At 38.5% G+C, this 25,864-nt stretch overlaps 1 protein-coding gene across 4 annotated transcripts in view; it reads right to left on the bottom strand.

Annotated features, from left to right (window-relative positions):
• The window catches only part of LOC115216222 (sodium-dependent neutral amino acid transporter B(0)AT3-like), a 94,718-nt gene that overhangs the window by 26,850 nt on the left and 42,004 nt on the right, over positions 1 to 25,864 (bottom strand). For all 4 annotated transcript variants that reach the window (XM_036502122.1, XM_029785423.2, XM_036502127.1 and 1 more), the window contains 3 exons: positions 12,730 to 13,176; positions 12,002 to 12,291; positions 8,178 to 8,339 (listed from right to left, as the gene is read on the bottom strand). In XM_036502122.1, coding sequence (XP_036358015.1) covers positions 8,178 to 8,339; positions 12,002 to 12,291; positions 12,730 to 13,176 — 899 coding nt within the window. The remainder of the gene's footprint in view (positions 1 to 8,177; positions 8,340 to 12,001; positions 12,292 to 12,729; positions 13,177 to 25,864) is intronic.

Raw genomic sequence — 25,864 nt, 5'->3', positions numbered from 1 at the left:
ACACACGTACACGTAGACAAACAAGAATGTATGTGCGTAGGTGTGCGTGTATGTGTATGTGTGTGTGTACGTGTGTATGTGTGTGCGTGTGTATGTGAATGTGCGCGCTCGAGTATGTAATTTTCATTCTCATAGTGAGCATTCCTCTTTTCTAATCTTCTACACCGGCCGATGCTCTCCCTGTTTCAGTCACTCCTTCTTTCTCACTCTTCCCTCTCTCTAAGTATTATCACTGTGTGTGGATATATATATATATATATATATATATATATATATATATATATATATATATATATATATATATATATATATATATATGTATATATATATATATATCTATACCTCGCTCAGAGATTTATTATTGCTATATATATATATATATTATATATATATATTATATATATATATGTGTGTGTGTGTGTGTGTGTGTGTGTGTGTGTGTGTGTGTGTGTGTATTTATATATATATATATGCTAGCAGTATAGCCCGGCGTTGCCCGGGATTAGTTAGGATTATTAAGTGATCAAGCGCTTTATTTCAAACCAAAATAAGTGACACCGACTTCAAATTTGAACGAAATCCGTTGAAATCGGTAAACGTTTGGCTGAAAATGGGTTACAGGCAATTTGATTGGGAAATCCCATAAGGAATCGGTTTATCAATTGTTTCTACTCATCGATTTTTGTTTTAGAGAACTTAAAGCATTCAAAGATCCCATGAGTCCTAAGTAATGCTGGCATCAAGTTTGAGCAAAATATGTCAAAATTGGTAAAAGTTATGGTTGAAAATGGGGTGTAACCAATTTTAGTAGGAAATCCTATAAGGAATCGGTTTATCAATTTTTTTATCCTGATTGAATGGAAAACCCCAAATGGATGCCTGCCACCAATAATGCTTGGCCTTAGTATTTGTTGATGGACATGGCGAAGCATGGTCTCACCAGGAACTGCTATCTGCGGAAGTTAAACGGCATGTCTGCATCCTTGAAATAAAAACATTTTCACCCCTCCCGCACCCTGTAACAATGGTGGCCTCAATCAAGTGGGGTGTCAGAGAATTGATTACTAAGCGGGTCCCGTATCACTGTTTAGGCGGAAGCAAGTTTCTAATTAGCATAATTAGACATCCAACCCTTAGCCTAAGAATGTGAGGTGGACGCCCTGCTGGCTCCAATGAGTTGAGAAACTTGAAGGGGTAATTGACAATGTCTTGGGGGTCAGAGGTCCGGTCAATCTATTTGTTGATGCGCTCCTCACCCAGAATTCGGCTTATGAGCTGGTCGTTGATAGCACTGACAGCTACGTTTTTTGGGGCAGGATGGTTCTTTCACTGAGCCAATTGATGTCTACATAATTACTTTCCAGATTGGGGAACACTATTTCCAAAAGATCGAAAGGATTGTCCACAGTGTTGCACAGTTCAGAAATGTATATGTCGCCCCTATCATTCCTAGGGACCTTGTCTTCTGCAAGGGCTAAAATGTCTTCAGCAAATACTACAGACGTGCTATCACCAAGCAGGTGCGCACGCATATTTGTGCTTAGGCTTAAGGTCTTAACCTGGAGCTACAACGTGGATGACTTTAGGCATGCACGCACTTCATCAGCCCGGTTCCCTTTAGGGATGACAGGAAGGGTTTGCCGGAAATCTCCTGAATGCAATAGAGTTACACCACCCATAGAAGCTGTAGAATCCCTGATACCTTTCAGTGACCGGTCTAGTACCTCAAGGGCACCCTTACTGGTCATTGTGCATTCGTCCCATACAATGAGACGGCACTGTCTAAGAACTTCAGCTTCCTTTGAAATTTTGCCAATGTTGCAAGTTGAAACCTCGGCCCTCACCAAATGTAAAGGCAGCCTGAATGCCGAGTGCGCCGTCCTACCTCCCAGCAATAACGTAGCAGCGATTCCCGAGGAAGCAACAGCTAGCGCAATTTGTTTCTCGCGACGAATCTTAGCAAGTATTAATTGTGTTACAAAGGATTTGCCGGTACCTCTAGCAGCATCGTGGAAAAAATGCCACCCGCCTGTTTTTCAACGGCACTGACGAGAGTTTCGTACACATCAGGGAGCAATTTCGGTTCATTTACTCTCAGGTAGTCCGCAAGGCCACCAGCGTCATACGACAACTCCAGAAGTAACTTTGGTCGGAGTGTGTCAACATCCTGTCGCAATGAGGATGGCAAACCGAATGTGTTTAACGCTGCCCTACCCATTTTGAGCTGAGCATCCTCGATTTTAATCAGCGCATTATTGTAGATCAGGTCATTGTATCCAATGTCAGCATTAGGTCACTGTTGCTTTGCCAGTCATCATTTGCCTTGACCACCGAGAAAGCAAAATTACATACAGAGAATTTCATAAACAGAAATGAATGGAAAAAAGGTTTTAGATTAAATTTTTAGATTAACACTTGCACGATTTTCACTAAGAAAAAAAGATCAGATTTTTCTGCGTGGAATCAACTACCCTGGCCTCCTAATAATCTACAAAACCCTTTTTGTGGTTCGAAAAACGAGTTGTGGTGTGGTGGAAGCCTCGGAAATTTCACCCCACCCCATACCCATTGATCTTTTCCCCATCTATTTCTCAATGTACGTGGGAAAATACGGAGATTAAGAATATGGAAAACATTTGTTTTTAATCTCAAATTTACCATGAAAAACACCAGGCAAATTTTTAGATAACACTCGCACGATTTTCATTAAGAAAAAAAAATCGGATTTTTGCGTAGAATCAACTACTCTGGCCTCCTAATATGCTACAAAACCCTTTTTGTGGTCCGAGAAACGGGGTGGAGTGTGGTGGAGCCTCGGAAATTTTACCCATTTATATTGTGTAATTCACTGACAAATTGTTACCTACCTCTTTGTTTCTATGCTGTTAAATAAATGAAGTCTCAACAAAACACTTTTTTTCTCGGCGTAAAATAAAAGCAAAACTCTTTCGCGCCCAAAGTAATGTGTATGCCGAGGTGGGGGAGAAAGATGAACGATTTAAAATAAATAAATGATTTAAAATAAATATATTTCAATTGTGTGAGAAAGTATATATAATCTGATTATAAAATATAGCGTCTTTCAAAAACATCCTAAATTTGAATACTATATCTCGTGTTTAAGAAAAAAAAAACATTTTATATTTTTATTTTTGGTGAACGCTGTCACTTACTTTCTCTCTCTCTCTATCTCTCTCTCCCTCACGCATACACACACATACATCAACACACAACTTCTCTTCCTCGCACACACGCACATACATCAACACAACTTCTCTCTCTCTCCCTCACACATACACATTTTCACTTCGCCATGGCAAGTAGAGACTTAACACATGATAGCAAACTTCAAAATTGGTAAAAGTTAAGGTTGAAAATAGATTTTTACCGCTACCCGCGGGTGCCTCGGTAAAAATGATTTGACGAAAATACAGCTAGGGTCGTGACGAATGTCCTAAAATTGGAGCGACATACGTGCTAATTTGTGGACGTGCATAAATTACATTCACGTACACACACACACACACACACACACACACACACACACACACACATCCTGCCTTTTATATATACAGATGTGTATGTATTTATTATGGGTGTAGAAATTCTCGGATTGGCTTCCGCGGGCATAGTAGACCCACTGAGAATGTTGGATTCCTAGTTTTCTACAAGGCATACCCCTTAGGAAAAGGTTAACTCGTATATAAAACCCACTGCCCTACTGAGCCAGATATCTTGCATTTGGCTTGTCCTTGGTCTTCTTGATATTATTGTCGTGGTGGTGTGCAAGCCGCACTCGACTTAAAACCGTTGCACGGGCAGCACTGACACCTCGTGAGCAACGATCATGCTCGAGTAGGTAGTCATCGTGTAATGTATGTATGTATGTATGTATGTATTTATGTATGTATGTATGTATGTATGTATGCATGTGTGCGTGTATGTATGCATATGTGTGTGTGTGTGTGTGTGTGTGTGTGTGTGTGAGCATAGGCTCGAAACGTAAAAGACTTTTTCAATTCCTAATACATCTGTTTGTTTTCTACACCACCTGTCTTCGTATTTTGTTCTTTTCGTGAATCTCCCTATATATATATATATATATATATATATATATATGTATGTGTGTGTGTATGTGTGTGTGTATAATACATGTGGTCTTTGATTAATACACCAACTCTAATGGAAAATACACGAGTACATACATATTTACGTACTTACACACACGCACACACACACACATACACACACACACACACACACACACACACACACACTGTACCACAGTGTCAGCTATTTATTACCAGTGAACTAAGGTAACACCTTATTTTTCGAGCACCTTTCGGAGTATTCGAGCGGTTCCAAGCAGTGCTGTTTTCTGCAAGTGCTCTACCCTTATTATAGCCCCTATTTGGTCCACGCACTTCTGGAGATTTTTGCTCACTGTTCCCAGGGCTCTGACAATTATTGGTACTACTGCTATCTTTTTCATCGACCACAAGTGCTTAACTTCCCAAGCTAACCTGTCATATATCTCAACTTTTCTTTCTTCCTTATCGCATACCTTGTTGTCAGCTGGGCATGCTATATCTATGATCCAGCATAGTTTTTTTTTTCTCAATTAAGACTATACTTCCTATTCTCTATCTCATGGTCGCACTGAATCATAAAATCCCATAGGATATTTGCACTTCTATTTTCGACGATGCCTTCAGGTTTGTGGTCGTACCTACATTTTGCTCTGTCAAGTCCATACTTGTTGCAAAGTGTCCTATGGACAATCCTTGCTATATTGTCGTGGCGTCTCTTATATTCCTTCTGGGCTTGTGGCGTACATTGGCTTGTAATATGCCATTATGGTTTCATCGTTTTGTTCACAGATTCTGCACTTATCACTTTCTGCCGTGTTGTCTATTCTGTATTTTATGTAGTTTGTTCTTAGTGCTTGCTCTTGGGCAGCACAGATTAGAGCCTCCGTTTCCGGTTTTAAATCACTTTTAGTCATCCACAGCCACCTTTTTTCTCTGTCTGTCTTATCTTCAACATCTCTATGAAATTGACCATGCATTCTTTTCTTTACCCACCTATTTTCAGTTTCATCCGTTTTCAATTGCTTGTATAGTACTTTATCTTTGCAATCTTTCATCCTACACAAGCCTGACCTTCTTACTTCTAATAATAGCGGTTCTGTGGCATTTTTTACATACCATGCTATGTTGTTTTCTTCTGCTCTAATGCTGTGTTGGCATCCAATAAGTCCTCTTCCCTCTCTTTTTTCTTGCGTCATACAGTCTGTATTTGTCACTTTTTGGGTGGAGTGACCCATATCTAGTTAGCATCTTACTTGTCTTTCTGTCTAAGCTGTTTAGTTCGTCCATGCGAAATCTATCCTCTTGATATTGATCTATTCGTTTCTGATATTTGGAGAGCTTGCCTGCTACTACTATGATATGTTGTTTCAACTCTTCTATGACTGTCCCAAATCCTTTCTCCTTGACTAAGTATCTTTTCTCGAGGGAAGATTTGCATCTTGTGTTTCCTAATTTTTTCAGTTTCTAGGTTTCTATTCTACTTAGATCTTGTCTTAAAGTCTTCACTTTATTTTGTACTCTCCTTTTCCACATTTGCTATTTTTTAATCTCTCCCTGTGAGATATCTAATCTTCTAGTGACTACTGCCTCTCCTGTATAGATCAATAAGTTAGTGTCTCCTATATTTTTAGTATCTATCCTACTGATAACAGAATCTACTTTCCTAGTCATTTCTAGCAGCTTCCTTCTGTTGGTGCCTTTTAATGCCGGCAATCTTTTTCTTACTTCTTTTCTCATTACTTCCTGCAACTCATCTAAAGTCTTCTGATCTTCCTCACTTAAATCATTTGTGTCTCTGGTGCCAGTTGTCCCTACCTTATTGGTAGTACTATTATTATTTTTTTCCTTTAGCTTCTTCTTTGGTTTGAGCTGTATCTCGTATATTGTTGTTTGTCTTTCCTATTGCCTGGTCTATATTTTCCAGTTCTTTTGTGATCTCTTCTACCTCCAATTCTGTGTTCCACTTTCTTCTCCTAATAGCATAAGCTTGATCTACTAATCTCTGCTCAGTCACTTTAAACATACCCTTCTCTACCCAGAGTGTTAACAATCGTTTACTATAGCCCCTTCTTTAAGGTTCTAAGTAGCACTGCATCACTATCCTGTTTTCTTCGCTGGTCCAGTTTGCTTTTTTACTAAATCACTGCCGAGCGAAAGTCCTTCCCTTAAAGGTCCAGCTTCATTTTCGCTGTTACAGTCAGAGTTTCTTCGGAAACTCCTGTCTCTTATAAACTGAGGTAAAGTAACGTTTGTCACCAACGTCATCACCACTATTATTTTTCGACATCTAATAGTTTCAAGCAACTTTCTATTACATCATTTGTTGCACCTTTGGGCTGGCGGGGTAGTGTGTACTGCATTTTTTTGTGGTGGTGATATTGTAGAGGCAAGTCCAAGTGGGTTGACGACGATTTCTGGACCAGATCTCCAGGTAAATAGGGACTGGGAAGAGGTCATCGCCAGGGTGGCTAAGCTCACCCAGAAATGAGCAGAAAGGAAGCTGTCTCTGAAAGGCCGGGCGGAAGTAACGAAAGCGTCCCAAGAGAACTTTGACCAGATTGGAGCGCTTGCTTTTTCGATTCTCATGGAAGGGACAAGTTTTGCTGGTCAGAAAATCCACCTGCTGTTAACATCCACACTGCAGTGGTCTTGGGATGCCATCTTTGATGATGCAGCGTCACGCATTGAGGCTGATGCACCTGCAGAAATATCTAAATCACTGCGATGGTGTGAACGACGGCGACGAAAACAAAGATGAAGGGTGTCCTTCGTGTGACACTTTTTTCCGCATCTCATCTCATTGACGGAGCTGCAGTCATGGATCAAACGTAGACCAAGCGTGGGCGTTTGGCATCTAGAATGTCACTAGGGGCTTACTGCATTGTACAAGCTGGACAAAACCGTTAGCGGGAAAATAACCCAACAGTTGCGGGTATGGGTGACGATGGCTTAGAATTGACTCTTAGCATCGACGTGAACAGTCTTTTCTGGAGGACTTTCGGGTCGAAGATCAAGGACAATTTCCAAAAGTCTACAGGTGTGTGTGTATGTATGGGGGAGCATTGTCTGTTCGAAACAAGCTCTTCGGGTATGGGAGTGCTAACAGCCGAACCTACCCGAGATGCATGGGGAGGGTCAAAACCGTCCTGGACGCAATAATTCAGTGTTCCTGCATTAGAGAGTTGTGGGCTTGTGTGGAACAGCTGCTGTCTCGTGTAAGACGAATTCAGGCTGTAAAGTGTAAAGTGAAGATCGACAAACCACCTTCCTTTAGGAGAGAAGGCATGCATATCTTTCTCTGCTTAGTGACTGTGGCAAAAGAAGCTGTGTGGTGGACTCATCTGAAAGATTTGAAGACATGTACTTCCCTCTCTGGCCAAGCTCTCATCAGTTTCTTCAAATATCATTTGAAGAGGAGGATGAAGTTAGAGAGAGAGAGAGAGAGAGAGAGAGAGAGAGGGAGAGAGAGAGAGAGAGAGAGAGAGGTTCTGCCTTCAAGTGTGTTTATCTAAAGGTGGAAGAAAGTGGCAACACTGGTGAGAATGAATGGATCGACTCTGAGTATACTTTTCTAAACAGAAAGAAAGCAACTAGAAGTATGGCAGAGTAATCCACCCTAAGTGGACTTCCCTGCGATTGGGAATTCTAATCATTAATTAATTAATTATTTATTTCCCTAATTTCTATTATTATTATTATTATTATTATTATTATTTTCATTGTTATTGTTATTATAATTATTAAGGCAACGTGCAAGCAGGATCGTTTGCGCGCTGCACAAAATGCTTAGCGGTATTTTGCCTGTCGTTACGTTCTCTGTTCAAATTTCGCCGAGGTCAACTTTGCCTTTCATCCTTTCGGGATTGATAAAATAAGTACCAGCTGAACACTGGGGTCGATGTAATCAACTCATCTTCTACCCCCAAAATTGCTTCCTTTGTGGCAAAATTTGAAACTATTTATTATTATTATTATTATTATTAGTAGTAGTAGTAGTAGTAGTAGTAGTAGTAGTAGTAATAGTAGTAGTTGTAGTTTTCTGGCTATCAAATATCTTAGAGAAAAATACGTTGACTTGTAACTCACCTTTCCTGAAGACTGTATGCCTTTAATCATGCACAAAAATACTATTAACCAAGCGAAGAACAGACACAATTCTAAGTGTAACTGTAGTGACCCAGATTCTTCAATGGATGAAGAGACATCTAAAGTTGATCTGTACCAAAAGTACGCACTCGGTCCTGCTAGCTGCAAAGAAAGATCAGTAAGATGTGTGTGTGTGTGTATACGTACACGCGCGCGCGCACACACACATACACACGCACGCACACACACACACACACACACACACACACACAGATATAGCTATGTATGTGTATATATATATATATATATATATATTTAAATAAATAGAAAATGGAGAAAACTTTTGATCATCAAAAAACTTTACCAACATCGTTTGTTGATCAAAAGTTTTCTCCATTTTCTGCTTATTTAAATTTGATTCCTGTTTATTAAGCATAGTGTGCTTGCTTTACCTATGCCTAGGGATAGCATAGGTAAATGATACCGATAGTAAGAACGGATACTATTATCCCTTAGACGGTTATTCCTACAGCTAACTCTGCTTACCTATATATATATATATATATATATATATATATATATATATATTGACACTTAAACAAGCTTACTAGTAATACTAAATAAATTCTAAATTCATGATATTATTGATCATCTCTTTCAACTTATTTTGTTTATCAATATTCTTTCTTAAATTAAAGTGCAACTATCATGCAACATGAAAGCGTAAGGAAATGACAAAGAATATAACAATGTGTTTTCTATAATTGTCCATTGATTTCTTGATTTGTTGTCCGCGAGTTTTCCATTGGTCACGTGGCATGTTGGTCACGTACCATCGCCTTCTCTTTCCTCACATTTTCTGGTAACAGAATGCCTTCTCCTCTATTTCTACATCTTCTAGAGAAAAGACTTATCTCTGTGATGATGTATGCTACTAGGTTTTGTTTTTTCAAGCATGGATTCTAATTATTACAGAACAAAATATTATATGATCTTTAACATAAGTACACGATCAAATTTTGTGAGAGTGGTATAGTCAATTATATAGATCCAGTACTTTGTTGCTAATTATCGCAAACACTTTAGAAGGGTGAAATATAAAGTAAACCACCGCCCTAAAATACGTTATATTAGGAATGATAAGTGATAGACATTTTAATTGAACGTCACTTTTTGGAAATATATTCCGTTAAGATTTCAGTCATTGATCTATGGCCATACTGAGGCACTGATTTAATATCAAACCCATCCAGTAGTTATTTCAGTTTGCTACTTATTTCACGGACCGCTAAGATTTGGAATATAAAAGTACACTGCATAACAACATCAGCAGCAACAACAACAACAATAACACCCGTATTCATACAATAAGATTCTGTTCAGTTTTCGTCTAGCTAATTCCACGAATGAAATATAGGTTAACCCGAGATCAAACTCTGAACTACGAAGTTGCGAAGAACCTCTTAACTACAAAGGTCTGCATTCTAATAAAGTGGTCGTTGTTATTTTACAATATTAATTAGTATAATTCCAATTTGAAGTGGCGATTACGGAATTGAGATATTGTTGGTACATACTGACCTAGTTAGAATGGGATGCTGAAACCCGGCACGGTAAACAAGTAAAAAAACTCGTTAATGATATGATGGATGATACCGCTACTCAGAGTGGTGAACATACATAGAACGGAGTGGGCAGTATTATCACACTGCAGTGCAGATGAAGAGTGAAAAAGAAAAAAAAAACGTACCTTACCACCTTAAACCTACCTCTATGCATTATCAATTGTCTATTATCTATTGATTATCAATTGTGACTGCAGACTTTTAGATAAATTTCATCTTTTAGAAAATAAGTCTCCATAAGAGAAAATTAGATGATTCGTTAAAGAGGAAGAACTGATTAAAGTTGTATCGGACAAAGAAAATTCCATTGAGCTACGCGTATATCAGTTACAGGTGTTTTCATATTACGCGTAACCATTGAACTAAGATTTATTTATAACATTTAAATACAAAAAAAAAACGAGAAAAAGTGACATAAAAAAGGAAAAGGATGAAAAAAGGAGGCGGAGGTAAATAGCAGAAGATGGTGGTGGAGAAGCGACAAACCACATACCCCAGAAACAAATGGTATGCTGAGCTGCGCTCCGTGGTAATGATCTCGATGGCGTTGCCAAGAAGAATAGCCAGCGACACTCGCTGCAGTAGCCACTCCAGCTCGCGGGGCTCATTTTCCCAACGGGCCGCAGTTATTTTGCAGAGGAAACCGTTAGTATAGAGTCCTACACCTGACGTCTTAATGACGACCGGCACAAACTGATAGCAGCTAGCCAGGCTTCAATCTTCTCTCCTCAACGCACTGGGCAGCGACACCCGGGTTTGCAGCTGATACTGCGAAGTTGGAATCGGGGAACGTGTAGCTCCCTGTCGTATGCCAGACTCGAGATCTGCCTCCCTCAAATAGGAACAGGGTTATTCTGTCGGGGTGCTTACTTTCCTCGTGGTCCAAACCTGCTGGCTCAAGGGAAGACAGCTGCATCATGGCCCCTTTTGATTACGTCATTCAGAGACGTGTCGAGGGAATTATTTTGCGTTAAGGCTGTTGGATAATGGAGAATTTCTCTACTACCGCTCTGCAGCTACATTTGTGCGGCTCACATAAAAGGAAGGATGCCGTTAGATGAAGAGGGAGACGAACTGAGCCATGTGCCGCTATTTGGCGGTGAGGCGGAACGGTGGAAGGCGAGGCGGAGCGGTGGCAAGCGGGATGATGCTGGTCTAGTGATGTCTGTAGCCGGTCGAAGGTGGACTTGCATCCGATTTTGTTCTAGTTGCGTTGGACATCAGTATTCTGGGGCATGGTAACGCTATCAGTAGCCCAATCATCTTGGACTGACTCCACTCCCTGGACGACATCTGGTCCGGCCATCCCGTGGAGTATCTCACCAATGAGGGTGCGGCTAGAAGAGACCGAGTAAAGATAGATCGGTAGATAGGCCACTGTAGTATGAGGACCAAGACCACTGAATCTAATAGGCAGTTTGGCCTGTTGCCAGCCGGCGCTGTCAAAACTAATATCGCAGACCAGCCTGACACATTGCTGAATGGTGTTATCGAAATTACGGAGGCGGTCTCTGAGAGGGTGACATGGCGCACGGCGTAGCGACAAAAGGAACATAGGCAGAGCGAAGAAATTCCCCAAGAGGAAAGTTTCCAACAAAAACTTTTTATTTTTTCCATCCACTTTCGTAAATTCTAAGCTTTTCCTATTTATCGGAAACGATATTTAAAATTATCTGTGAGTCCACACCTTAAATTAAGCTAAGTGTTTCCTCGGTGTAATTTACTGTTTCAACAGGTTAAAAGACAAGATCATAAAAAACTTTTGTTGTATTGTACCTTTATTAACAGAGAATATATAAAGACATGGGCTTATACTTCTATGTATTGGATCTCAGAAACGAAATTGGCAGCTTGAAATAAGGATTGAGCCAATTGGCTCACCCCTCCCTTTTAAACTACCGGTGATTATTATAGCTCAGCTGCTTTTATCAACTGCCGAAAAGATACTCATGAACTAAATTTTATAGCAAAACTAAATATGTATGAGTCCGCACATTTACTTATTCATAACCTACGAACCTACGACGTATGAGTTCTAACAATAATAGAAGATACAGAAATTGGATTTTTTAAAGTTTAGACGAAATGTCGTCACCATTTAGATTAATTTAAAAGATGATTTCTTATATTATGATATCTATCTAATGTAATATTTCCAAATAAAGAAAAAGAAAATGAAAATAAGACTAAAAAACTTACATTACATTCTTTTGAAGCTGCAGTTTCATTTGGACATTTTGCCCATAAAAGTTCCGAGCGGAAGCTGAGTGCAAAGTAATAAAGGCACCAGGATATGATTGTATTGTAGTAAATACAAACTATATAGGATACCATTATACACGAATAACCAATACCTGTTAAATAAGGAGAAATCTGATCCCATGTACCGACTGGGCCTCTTCGCATGCGTTGGCCGAGAGCGACTTCCAAAAAGAATATCGGAAGACCTTCTACAAACAACATTATAACATAAGGAAGTAGAAAAGCACCTGCAATGAAGTAAATCAATAGTATTTCACAGCGTTCTTCAAAAGTGTATATAAATTAATAAAATAAAACATGGGGTAGAAAATCAATGTTACGTAACAAGTTACTCTTGAAATAATTACTTAAACTAGGTTTAACGGGATGTAAACAAACAAGAAATGATCCTATTGTATTCTTGTTGATTTTCTGATTTTTAAGTAGGTCTGTGTCTAATCTTGGCTATTTCTCATAGAAGGGTTGATTGTAAATATTCTTTTATCAGAACTGACACTGCAAAAATTTACTTGGAATGATATAAGCAGCAGTATTATTGTCTTTGTCGTTATACATAGAAATTGATAGTACAAATATTTAGTCGCTAAAAGAGATTACTGTGTATACTGATACATTTAAATTACGGAATGTGATTTTTAATTGCTTGAGAAATTAGGAAATCTTACCTCCACCATTCTTTTGAGCTAGATAAGGAAACCTCCAGACATTACCAAGACCGACAGCTAAACCGATTGCAGCTAGTAAATACTGGACTTTGTTGTCCCATGAATCTCTAGTCTCGTCTGTGGGAAGCAACTCATCTGTCGATTGTCTTAGTGTGGCAGCGGATGCGCGCATCTCCGACGATATTTTCAGTTCGTAAGAAACATTCGGATTAGGAAAGACACTGGAAGATTGTTCACTAACATTAAAACTGATATCATTGAGTGCCTCGCTGTACGAAGCACTCCTCCGCATACTAAAACTTTCCGAATTAGTATCATTTGAATCTGGTTTTTCGTTGTCCATTTTTGATCGGAAATCATCAGAATTCATGAATTTTTTATATATGAGCTGTCGACGATGAAGTCGGCGTTGTCTTTTACGATTTAAAAGACCTCGAACAAGTTTGCCTGCCAAAGAAAAAAAAAATATATAAAGATATACAGACACAATATCAAGCTAATGTAATGAAAAATGGTGTAGATCCAAAGTGCCGACACTGCAAAGATGGGATTGAAACTGGACCACCTAATCTCTGGGTGTAAGGTTTTAGCACTTGCAGAGTACAAATCAAGACATGGCAGAGTTGGCCAATATCTAAATTGTGTCGGCAATATAAAATCAAAACTGCTGACAAATGGTACAAGCACTACTCTCACAATGTAATGATTCTTTCGGACTTTCCATTATGTACATGCCGGACAATCAAAGCAAACAAACCAGAGATTATTGTAAAAGACCAAAATAATAAAGTCTGTTTATTGATTGACATGAGCATACCCTGTGACCATAATATCTCGGTAAAAGAATTTGATCAGCACAGAAAATATAAAAAATTGGTAATCGAAATCGAAAAGACGTGGCGTTTCAAGACAGCTACAATGCCAATGATAATAGGAGCACTTGGAATGATCAAAAAAAGGAACTGAAATCTATTTAAGAATGATCCCTGGCTTACCATCCATGCAGGAAGTTCAACAGATTGTCTTAACTGGTATGTCACACGTACTGAGAAGAGGCATTGTCGCTGTGAATTTTCTTTTCCTTTTCCCCTTTATTTTCTTTGTTTACTTTTTATTTAAAAAATTTTCTCTCTGTCTTTCTTCCCCTTTTTTTCTATCATATGACTTTGTAAATGAACAAATTGGTGTGTTTATTTTAATGGCCTACAAATGTATACAGTGCGTTTCTCTGCTCTAGTTGTCAGTGAGAGACTCGGCAAGAAATGGAAACAGAATAATAATAATAATAATAATAATAATAATGATAATAATAATAAATGCCCTGATGCAGTACCAGACATCTGCTCTCATGACTTCTGTTCTTAACTGACTGGAAGTGTTATCATGTACAATGTTTTGTCTTAATATAAAAGATGTGCTACAGCAAATATTCTGCTCAATAGCACAGATTTGCTAGTCAGTTGTTTGATCTTAACCAGTTGAGCATGTTTCTTGATGGTTGACGATGTGTGCATCTCTGATCATAAGCAGAAGTATTGGGGAGCATCATAGCCATGTGTTGAGAGGTGTTCTTTGGGGTTTAAATAATTCACCTCACTGGTGTTTCATTCAATATCCTTAAACAACTCTCACTCATGGAACAAATAGAAGCTGCAATAAGGGTGGAGCACTTGCAGAAAGCAGCACTGCTTGGAGCCGCTCGAATACTCCTGTATTCACTGGTAGTGAACAGCTGACATTGTAGTATATCTCCGGCGTTAGAAGGTGTGCAAAGGCAATATAATAATAATAATAATAATAATAATAATAATATAATAATAATAATGATAATAATAATAATAATAAGGTTTCATATAGTTGCTCAAGACCAATGCTTATTAACCCGGAACTACCAAGCCAATGGGATAAAAATTAGAGCTGACCCAAAATGCCGATTCTGTAACGGTGAGATTGAAACAATAGACCACCTAATCTCAGGGTGTAGAGTCTTAGCACCTGTAGAATATAAAGCAAGACATGACAGAGTCGGCCAGTATTTACACTGGGAAATATGTCGGCATTATAAAATCAAAACCGCTGACAAATGGTATAAACACCATCCTGAAGCTGTGACGGAGGGAGAAAATGTGTCGATTCTGTGGGACTTCTCCGTACATACCGACAGAACTATAAAAGCTAATAAACAGGATATTATCATAAAGGATCAGACAAAAAGGATGTGTTTGTTAATTGACATGAGTATTCCTTGCGAATTTGACAAGCTAGGTAAATATAAGGACTTGCTAATGGAAATTGAAAAAATGCGGCATCTCAGGGCGACTACAGTACCAGTGATTGTGGGATCTCTAGGAATGATAAAAAAGGTACTGAAACCTATTTGAAAATGATACCAGGCTTACCATCCCTACAGGAAGTGCAAAAAATCGTGTTGACTGGAACGGCTCATGTACTGAGAAGAGTATTATCGCTGTGAAACCAACATCCATTCATGAATTTATTTATTCATTAATTTTTTAAATACATATTTTACCTGTGAATTTGCGTGTGTAATCTGGGAATGTATACAATGAGCTTCTCTGCCCTAGGCGTACGGAAAACACTCGGCGAGAAACGGAAGAAAATTTTAAGAAAGAAGGAAAAATAACTACAACAATAATAATATGGTCAATTACTGAAATATGTAATCTTAAGAGAAAAAATATGAAAATTGTTGACAATGCATAGAATGCACCTCCCTAAGGCAGATATAGAACGACTTTACCTGCCAAAAAAAGAGGGTGGCCATGGACTTTTACAACTGGAATTAATAATGATTGCCACAATCGGCCTAAACACCTACCTGAAAAACTCTGATGACTGGATGTTTAAACTAGTCTTAAAACATGAAAACAAGAAAGCATCATACTCAGTAACAAAACAGGCAAAGGAATATCTCGGTGGATTCCAAATATAACAAATCCCCAAATTAGACGTACTGAAAACAAACACAGAAAAAGCTAAGCGTATGAAAACCCGTGCTAAAACTGCTGCCTTAGATATTCTTACTGATAAATGGCAAGAAAAACCTCTCAATGGTAAATACCCAAAGAGAGCTAATAATGTCGATGTTGACAAAGCCCTTATCCATCAATGGTTAGTGTCTTCTGGCTTAAAATCAGAAACAGAAGGGTTTATCATAGCAGCCCAAAATCAATGCCTACCTACAAGGAACTACCATGCCAACATATTAAAGAACAGCAGTAGTCCAACATGTCATGTATGTAAACAACAAAATGAAACCATCGATCATGTTGTCTCCATGTGCAGTCTTCTTGCGCCTACAGAATATCTCAAAAGGCATGATAGAGCAGCACAGTATATTCACTGGGTAATTTGCAAAAACTTGGACCTGCCCCACGATAAAAACTGGTGGGAATACAAACCACCTCCAGTGCTTGAAAATGATCACATCTCACTCTTCTGGAACTTCACCATTCAAACTTACAAAAGATAGATGCGAATAGGCCAGACATTATATTGAAGGACTTCAGATAAAAATCGTGCCTCCTCATCGATATAACTGTCTCAGTCGACACAAATGTATCTGTCAAGACCTACCAAAAAGTAATCAAGTATAAAGATCTTGAAATAGAAATCGGCAAAATCTGGAACCTCAAGACTAAAATAACACCTGTTATCATAGCTGCCCTAGGAATGACAGCTAACGGGGCTGATTCCGACCTAGCTCAGATACCAGAAAATCCCAAAATGGCAGAAATTCAAGAGATAGTGCTCTTGGGAACTACCTATATCCTACGTAAAATACTGTTCTATGTAATCCCATATTTTAAAACAACCTTATACATTTTTTTAATGTTTTCTTAAACATTCTCTAGAACAATACTTTGTGCAAAACCAAATATATGGCATCTTGGTAATAATACCACCTTGAACTTCTAACTTGTTATCTCTTGAGGTCTCTGGGTGAGACTTGGAGTCAACTTGTACAAATACAAAGCAAAAGGCAAACATATAATAATAATAATAATAATAATAATAATAATAATAATAATAATAATAAAAATAATAATAATAATAACAATAATAGGTTAGCTTGGGTGGTTAAGCAGTTGTGGTCGCTGTAAAAGGTGGTAGTAGTACCAATAATTGTCGGAGCCTTGGGAACAGTGAGTAAAAATCTTGAGAAGTACATGGAACAAATAGGGGCTGCAATAAGGGTGGAGCACTTGCAGAAAACAGCACTGCTTGGCACGCTCGAATACAGCGGATGGTGCTCGAAAAATAAGGGATGTTACCTTAGTTCACTGGTAGTGAACAGCTGATACCGTAGTACATCTCCAGCGTTAGAAGCTGTCAAATTGATGTCACAATGGCTAGTACGAAAAATGCCGAAATTTTACGATTTTTGAAAAATCGATGCTGATTAAAAATCGATTTAAAAAAAAAAAGATTCCAAGTGCGTAAGTGACCGCATGGACATAAGCCTCCCCCCCCACACGTGTTAAGTTTCATCGAGGTCTGTTGGATAGTCTCGGAGGAGCTAAAGTAACAAATTCCCAAACACACAAAGTTGCCATTTATTATTATAGATATACTTTTAATTTTTATGTTGACACCGCTTTAGTTCAGTAATATATCTTTCTTAGGGAATTTCCTTGTGAATTTTAAGACCATCCTCGTCAGTAAACATTTCGGGCATTTTTTTTTTGTAATTTATTTTTGTCCTTTATTCTTGTTTTGAAACTTTTTACAGATCAATTTTTAGACACTATTTTCTAAACCTGGCGAAGGTATGTATATGGGGTGCAAATTCTGATTTTGCATCCGCAAAATCTTTAGAGGGTGCAAGTGCACCACCTCAACCCCTGTCCCCGGGTCCTTGCAAACACGCACGTATATATCCATACATATACATTTATTCAGCCTATACATTTGTTCAACTCTAATGCTGTAGTTAAAACACATAATTGTATACATATATGCTGATAGGGACTGTAATCGCCCGAAAACACCGATCGTGATCGGTCAGTTTCGGCTATTTCCATAGCCTCATCAGTAAGGACCACTCGATTCGGCAGATTTCGGACTTAATTCTCTATCAGTATATATGTATTCACCATAAAAATCTATAGATAATTTAGCGAATCGCTAATGTGCCTACAAAAAATTAATATAGACAACCGTGCGCAATGTGCTTAGAAATAAGAGCTACAAAGCTCTAATATTGTAGTTAAAGCGTATAATTGAATGCATATAAATCAACAGGTATTGTAATCGCTCGAAAACACCGGTTGAGGATTCCTTATACTGATCAGCCAGTTTTGGCTATTTCCGTAGCCTCACCAGTAAGGACTGCTCGATTCGGCAGATTCCGGACTTAAATCTATATCAGTATATATGTAGTTACCATAAAAATCTATAGATGATTTGAATTGTTTCATCACCACTTTATAAGCAGATCATTGCCCAGATAGTATTCAATGATAAATACATTAAATTTATTACAAAGCATCAGTATTATTTCAGCAACATTTGCAAATGAAAACTCCAGAGTTATGAACAAACGTTTGCTTAATTAAACCATATCCCACAGAACATATACCAACTGCATTCAAAAAATGTAAATAAATACCACACACACACACACTGTTATTGGAGAATATTGAACACCCCCACGTAACTGAAGGTAAATTAGCCGATTACAATAAATAACTGAATGAGCTGCCAGGAGAGTAGTTGATGGTGTGTTTTTTTCTGGTTGGTTTAATCATTTTTGATCCCTGTTAGACGTGAGTCACATTGTTGATTATTTGTTGAAGGTCTCCCCTCGTGGGTGTACCTACGATTGTTGATTGTTGAAATTACTGTGACTGTTGTTTGCATACGATATTGTTAGATTGTGCTTGTTTTCCGCCCATTCATAGGAGAGATGGAACAAGTACCAGCAAAAGGTCACAGTTGTGTGAGAGCAACTGGCAGAGGAGTGGACTCTGAGACTTTGGAGGTTCGCGAGGTGAAGGTGGAACCGAGGAAGCTGAAAGAAGGTGAGAAATTGTTGAAAAAAGAAGGCAATACGTTGAAGTTGGCGCCACCGGAAGATTTAACGAACGGTGTAACGAAAAGAACTGTAATATTTGAAACACTGAATGTGTCATCGAGAAGAATCGAAGTTGCAGCTATCGAGGATATTGAAGAGTGCTTGAAAGAAGTTAAGAAGTTCACCACTTTTATCACAGGAGGAGGGGTATGGCGCAGTGGAAGTGCGATTCGTGACTGAAGACGAAGTGACGAAGCATCCCACTGTGGCCATGACGACGGAGGAGTCGGTGCTTTTGGCGGTGTACTATGGCAGGCGTGTTGCCGGGGTGAGAGTGGGAGGGGTGTCCCCAGAAATGGATGAAACATGGTTGGTGGCAGCCATAATGTTTAACATGGAGGAAGACTCCAAAATACTTAAAGTGACGAGAGCCGGAAGGTTGGGGTGGTGGGGTTATGGCATGGAGGTGGACGTGCAGTTGGGTTTGAGTGACCTGGACGGGATTGCGGAGGAGGTGATTTTACCCGGAGATTTGAGGCTGAGAGTGGTAGTGGAGGGTAGGCCTCCCATATGCTACCTATGTGGCGAGAAAGGCCATATGAAGGTGAGGTGCCTCCAGAGAGAAAAGAAGGAACAACAAATGGAACAGTTTGAGGAGCAAGAGAAGGTGGACGAAGTGGTACATGATGATGTGAAAGAGGCGGCAATAATAGATGAAGCATTCACAGTAGTTAAAAAAACGAAAAAGAAAAGAAAGAGTAAACTCTCCGCCGGAGAGGCAGAAAAAGAAAAAAGAAGTAGATAAGGTGATTGAGAAAAAGTTCGAAAAGGAGATCGAAAAGGATGTCGAAAAGGAGGTTGAGAAGGAGCTTGAGGAAGAGCTCGAAGAGGAGCTTGAGAAAGAGGAGACAGTAGCAAGGGTACTAACTATACTAGTGGAGGAAGAAGATTTAGGCGGTATAGAAAGACAACAGCATGAAGGTGAAACAGCGACACTAACTAAAATGGAAGAAGATAAAGACAGAGAGAAGGTGCCGAGAGTGGAGCAAGGAAAAGGTAAACAAGCAAGAAAGCTGAAAAAGCACAGGTGGAATTTCGTTACATACGCTAAGAGCACAACAATTGAGAGAAAGATAACGAAATTAAAATCTATTATACGGATTAAGTTGCCTACGGATATTTACTCGAAAAATGTGAAGGCTATTGTAATTGATAAAGATAGATATAACAAGTTAAAAGAAATGTGTGGAAGGGACATTGATCCGCCGGGAGTTGTGGTGGAGTTTGACGAACTGACGCCAGTGGTGGAATTAAGAGAACTGGAACCATTTATGAGATATCAAAAAAAGGTAAGTAAAATTGCTTCTTAAAATAAACGATGATAATGGAAAAAACAAAGGAAAAAAGAAAAGATTATAAACTGTGCGTAAAAACGTTCAAATGCTACTGCATGAGAGTGGGGCTCATGCAGCCATTTCATTTTCATTATTATATAACATCTTTCTCATTTTCATTCGTTTTGTGTTTTTTGCCCCCACTGTGGTGTTCTGTCTGTCCTTGTGCTGTCCCCTCTGTGTAAAAACGTGAGTGCTTAAAGGAAATAGTTGACGGGTGTTAGCTTTACCGTGTTGGTTTATTGTGTTAGCTCGACGTGTGTTGGTTTAACAGTCGATAGTTGAACAGTGAATACAGCGTATCGTACCTACTGCGTCTCACTCGAGTAGTACGAAGTGCATTCTATGTTAACATATTTCTGCAATAAGCTATTTTTAGATAACCACAACCAACTATTCATTTGTGCAACATCATTTTACACCAGACGTGTATACCCACGTCATTACATTTTTGGCGACGAGATTATTCAAAGCTCATGCTGGACCGACTTTTGCTTGAACATGGAAGGTTCACTAGCTTCGGTAATTCAATTACAGAAACAACAACAGCAGCAACAACTGCAACAACAGCAGCAGTGGAGGCACAATGGCCCAGTGGTCAGGGCAGCGGACTCGCGGTCGTAAGAACGCGGTTTCGATTCCCAGACCGGACATTGTGAGTGTTTATTGAGCAAAAACACCTAAGTTCCACGAGGCTACGGCGGGGGTGGTGGTGGTGAACCCCGCTGTACTCTTTCACCACAACTTTCTCTCACTCTTTCTTCCTACTTCTGCCACAAAGCAGAGGAACCATAGTGTAACTCACTATGATGTGGTAAAACTTTCAGACCCTAGTCTAGATTGCGAATCCTCTGTACCCCAGGATGGCTCAGCTCTCCACCCGTTAAAAGCCACCGTTTACGGAATGAGGATAACAACGTAGCTTTCGCGCCCGTGCAACCGCCAGTCTATCGAGTGTGGTTGGTGGATCTTCAAGTTACCACACGCATTCTTAGTAGCTTAGAGTAGGCTCGAATTAGAGATTATTCTTTGTGGCTAATGAAGTGAGTCCAGATTTGAAGAAGAAGAAGAAGAAGAAGACAACAGCAGCTGTTGGAATTTCAGAAGCAACAGCAACTGGTACAGAAAGAAACAGAAAATACATCTAGTTCTTTCACCCCTGACACGGTCGCAACTCGATCGGAGAATTCGCATATAAAGAGTACTACTTTCTCTGTTCACTTTAGAAGGTATGAGGAGATTTTTAGAGAAGAATGCTGCGACTGGCAAGACAAGAAAAAAGTTTGACTTTTGTTGAGAAAGTTAGCCCCGGCCGAACATGAGAAATATTGAAATTACATATTGCCTAAGAAACGGGGTGAAATCTGCTATGAAGAAACGGTGAATATTCTATCAAAGATCTTCAGAGAAAAAGGCTCTTTATCTAATATACGCTGGCAATACATGAATATTACAAAAAAGAGAACGAAGATTTTTTACATACGCTGGGATCATTAATAGAGAATGCAAGAGATTTAAAATTAATGAAGTAACACCAAATATGCTTAAATGCTTAATTTTCGTGCAAGGTTTAACGGCAAAGAAAGATGGGGAAATTCGTATCCTAATTCTGACAAAATTAGAACAGAATCAGAATCTAACATTACAAGAAATATCTAAGAAATGCCAGAGAATAATAAATCTAAGGCATGATACAGAACAAATTGAAGTGAGAAACTGCTTTCATATGCAGTCGGTGCGACCGAAAGTAAGAAATGAAAAGTAGAAAATTAACCCGTGTTTTGGATGAGGAGAATTATACTATAGATTCGACTGTCCTTATAAAAATCGAAAATGCTTCAAGCATGGTAAAAAAGGTTATAAACAAAACCTAGAAAACGGTTCATCAGAAAAAATTATGTAAACAGTTTATCAGTGATAGGAAATACAAACGAGACTCAAAGGAAATTTGTGTATGTAAAAATTAATAATACAAATGTAAAATTACAATTAGATACAGGCACTGACTTCACTTTAATTAATGAAAACACATAGAGAACAATCGGGAAACCTACACTACAGGAAACCTCGAAGATTGCACGAGGTAAAATAAACTTCATTACCTGCTTTCAAACCCAAACGTAATGTATCGTTTGCATCACTGGAACAGTTGAATAAGGAATTAGACAGACTGGAATAAACGGGAGTGATTGAAAACATCGACTAACCAGATTGGGTGTCTCTAACAGTGTATGTAAAAAAGAACAATAAAATTCGTGTATGTGCAGATTTCTCGACAGGACTAAACGAATGTTTAAGACAGTATAACTACCCATTACCTAGCCCAGAGGAAATATTATCGAAGCTAAATGGTGGTAAATTGTTCTCGAAATTAGGTCTTAGAAATACAAGTAGAAGACGAATGTACTAAGCTGTTAACAATTAATACCTATAAAGGTCTGTACAAATTTAACCGGCTCCCGTTTGGCATATAAGTTGCTCCGGCTATATCCCAACAAGTGAAGGATACGGTGCTTGCAGAGTGTGACTTCGTGATGGCCTACCTGGATGATATATTAATTAAAAATGAATGCCGTGATCAACATGTCGAGCATGTGAAATGTGTTTTTCAAAAATAAAAGATTACGGTTTCAAACTGGGTGAGGAGAAATGTGAGAATTTTTTTGCCTAAAATTAAGTACTTTGAACAAATTTTTGATAAAGATAGTCGTCGACCAGATACGTCGAGGGCAAATGCGATTAAAAATATATACCCCCTCTGATAAATATATCTATCTTACAAATTTTTTGGGGGCTTGCAAACTATTATCCGATTTATAGACTAAATACGCACAGGTAAGAGCTCCATTAAATAATTTACTAAAAAAAAAAAGATGTAAAATGGAATTGGTGTCAAAATTGTCAGAAGGTGTTCCACGAAATTAAAAAGATATTAACGTCAGATTGGTCATTTACACATTTTGATCCTGCATTGGAGTATTAGCTTCAAATGCCAGTGAGTAGAGTATTGGAGCAGTAATTCAACATAAATACAAGGAAGGTAACATGAAGACCGTGGCCCATGATTCGTGTTTGCTACCAGCAGAGAAAAATTACAGCCAAATTGAAAAAGAGGCTCTAGCGATTATTTTCGCCGTAAAATAATTTCATAGATTCTTACCTGGTAGATGTTTCCGACTACAGACTGACCATCGTCAGTTATTATCTATATATGGGACTTGCAACGCTGGGGTACTATATTACTAAATTATGATTTCAAGATGGAGTTTATACTATCCAAGAAATTAGGACACGCTGATTGTTTATCAAGATTGATATAAAAAAATACTGAACCGTTTGAGGATACCGTGATCGCAGCGTTGCGAGCAGAAAAAGAAATTAAAAGTATTTTATGTAATGTTGTACGAGAATTACCAGTTACATTAGAAGAAATCAAACTAAAAGCGGAAAATGATAAATTTATTAAGAAAAAAATTGGAAGGAATTCCGAATGTTGAAAAAAGAGAAATCAAATATATGTTTTGCAAAACGCAGCACGAATTCGAACTTGTTCTCAATTAGTGATAATGTGCTAATGTACGTACGAAGAGTGGTAGTGCTGCCCACACCACAGAAATGAATACTAAAAGAATTTCACATTGGTCAAGAATGAAGTCGTTGATGAGAAGCTATCTGTATTGGCTAAGAATGGACAGAAAGATTGAAGAATTAGTGAGAGCATACAGAGGCTGTGCTCTAACAACAGAATCACCTACCACAAAATGGTAACAATGGCCAAAAATAGATATTTCATGGTCCAGACTGCATGTTGATTTCGCAGGTCCACTTAACGATTCACACTACCTTGTTGTGGTTGACAGTTTTTCTAAGTGGTCTGAATTACATAAGTGTGAAAAACCAACGTCTTCGATTACAGTAAGTTTTTACATGAATTGTTCACCAGATATGGTATTCCTGATACCATTGTGTCTGACAATGGAACTCAGTTTACTACAAATGAGTTCGAAATATTCTGTAAAATGTTCTGTATCAAATATGTGACCACTCTGCCGTATCATCCTAGGTCAAATGAACAAGCGGAGCGTTTTGTCAGTATATTTAAGAGGGCTTTAAAGAAAATGAACAACGAAATAATGGATGATCTAGCACTTCAACAGTTTTTGAGGGTATATCGAGTGACACAAAAATCCCAATACCCCGTCTAGAATGTCACCTGCAGAATTAATGTTCGCTAGAAAGATTAGATCAGTGTTCAACAAGTTGTTACCGGGTGAAAAAAATATAGAAAAATATCGGACAATAGATATAATACAAAATTTTTCAAAATTGATGACGAAGTTTTCTTTAAAATGTATAAAAACGGCAAAGAAATGTGGGAAGACGGAGTGATTACTAAAAAGATTGGAAAAGTGCTATTTTTGGTAAAAGATCATAACTAAGAACATAAGAGACATATAAATCAACTAAAAATAGGGTTTACTGAGTCAACGGCCACAAGAAACGAAAATCTGGTGGAAGTCTTTTATGATACATTTGATGTGCTAACACACCTAAACAAACCGTGTTGGTTTACCGTGTTAGTTCGATGTGTGTTGGTTTAACAGTCGGTAGTTGAACAGTGAATACTGCATATCGTACCTACTGCGTGTGGTTCGAGTAGTATGGAGTGCGTTCTGTGTTAACGTATATTTCTGCGATAGGTTATTTTCTAGATAACCTATCTATTTATTTGTGTAATACCATTTTACACCAAATGTGTATACCCACATTATACACACACACACACACACACACACACACACACACACACACACACACACACACACACACACACACACACACACACACACACGTATACTTGAACCAACAAGAAAGCTTTAACGTGAGAGTTACAAGTATTAGATGTAGCGGCTAACTCTTTCTGAAATCACATCTTTCTGTCTAATGTTACTTTGATACAATATCCGGGTATTGAGGGTACTGTACTTGTACTATAATAAACACAGTATAATCTCTACTTGCTAATAGCAGGTTATTTGGACTGTGACGACTCCGAATGGCATGCTAACATTAGTGATACACAATTTCGTGTGAAAAAATGTTGCTTGAATATGGTTACAAATATCACTCTTGTGCTCCCTTTGTGTGTGTGTGTGTGTGTGTGTGTGTGTGTGTGTGTGTGTGAGTCTGTGAGTTCTTGTATGTGTGATTGTGTGTGTGCAGTTATGTAACAAAAGAAAGTTAGTAAAGCTCTAAACGTTATACTATGGAAATATTTATATATCAAGTTTTGATTGGATAAGTTTGAAGCAAAAAATATTGGTTAGTCATATAACTGATTCATATATAATAAATAAATGATGAGAGGGAGGATTTTCCGGTTAGAGAAGAACAAAGACTTTATATATATATATATAAATGTATGTGTGTGTGTGTGTGTTATGTTAATAATACTAAAAAAGAGCAGCTGATGTCATCAGACGGCATCTAACGTTCATCGGGGGTTTCGACCCTGAACCGTAACATCCTTCCTTTGGTGGGTCAGCAAAGGTGGCCAAATGACTGCTCCTCATCTCCTGGCTTCCAGCTTAACTCATCTCTCTTGTTCTATAACCAGCAAGAAGCTCTTTCAGCTGCCTCTTCCATCCTGCGCACAGCCACCCTTCGCTCTTTTCATTTCATTGCAAAGGCTGTAAGCATCCTC

Source organism: Octopus sinensis, linkage group LG1, assembly GCF_006345805.1.
Source record: "Octopus sinensis linkage group LG1, ASM634580v1, whole genome shotgun sequence".
In the NCBI taxonomy this organism is placed as follows: Eukaryota; Metazoa; Mollusca; class Cephalopoda; order Octopoda; family Octopodidae; genus Octopus; species Octopus sinensis.
This window is presented reverse-complemented; position numbering and strand designations above follow the sequence as displayed.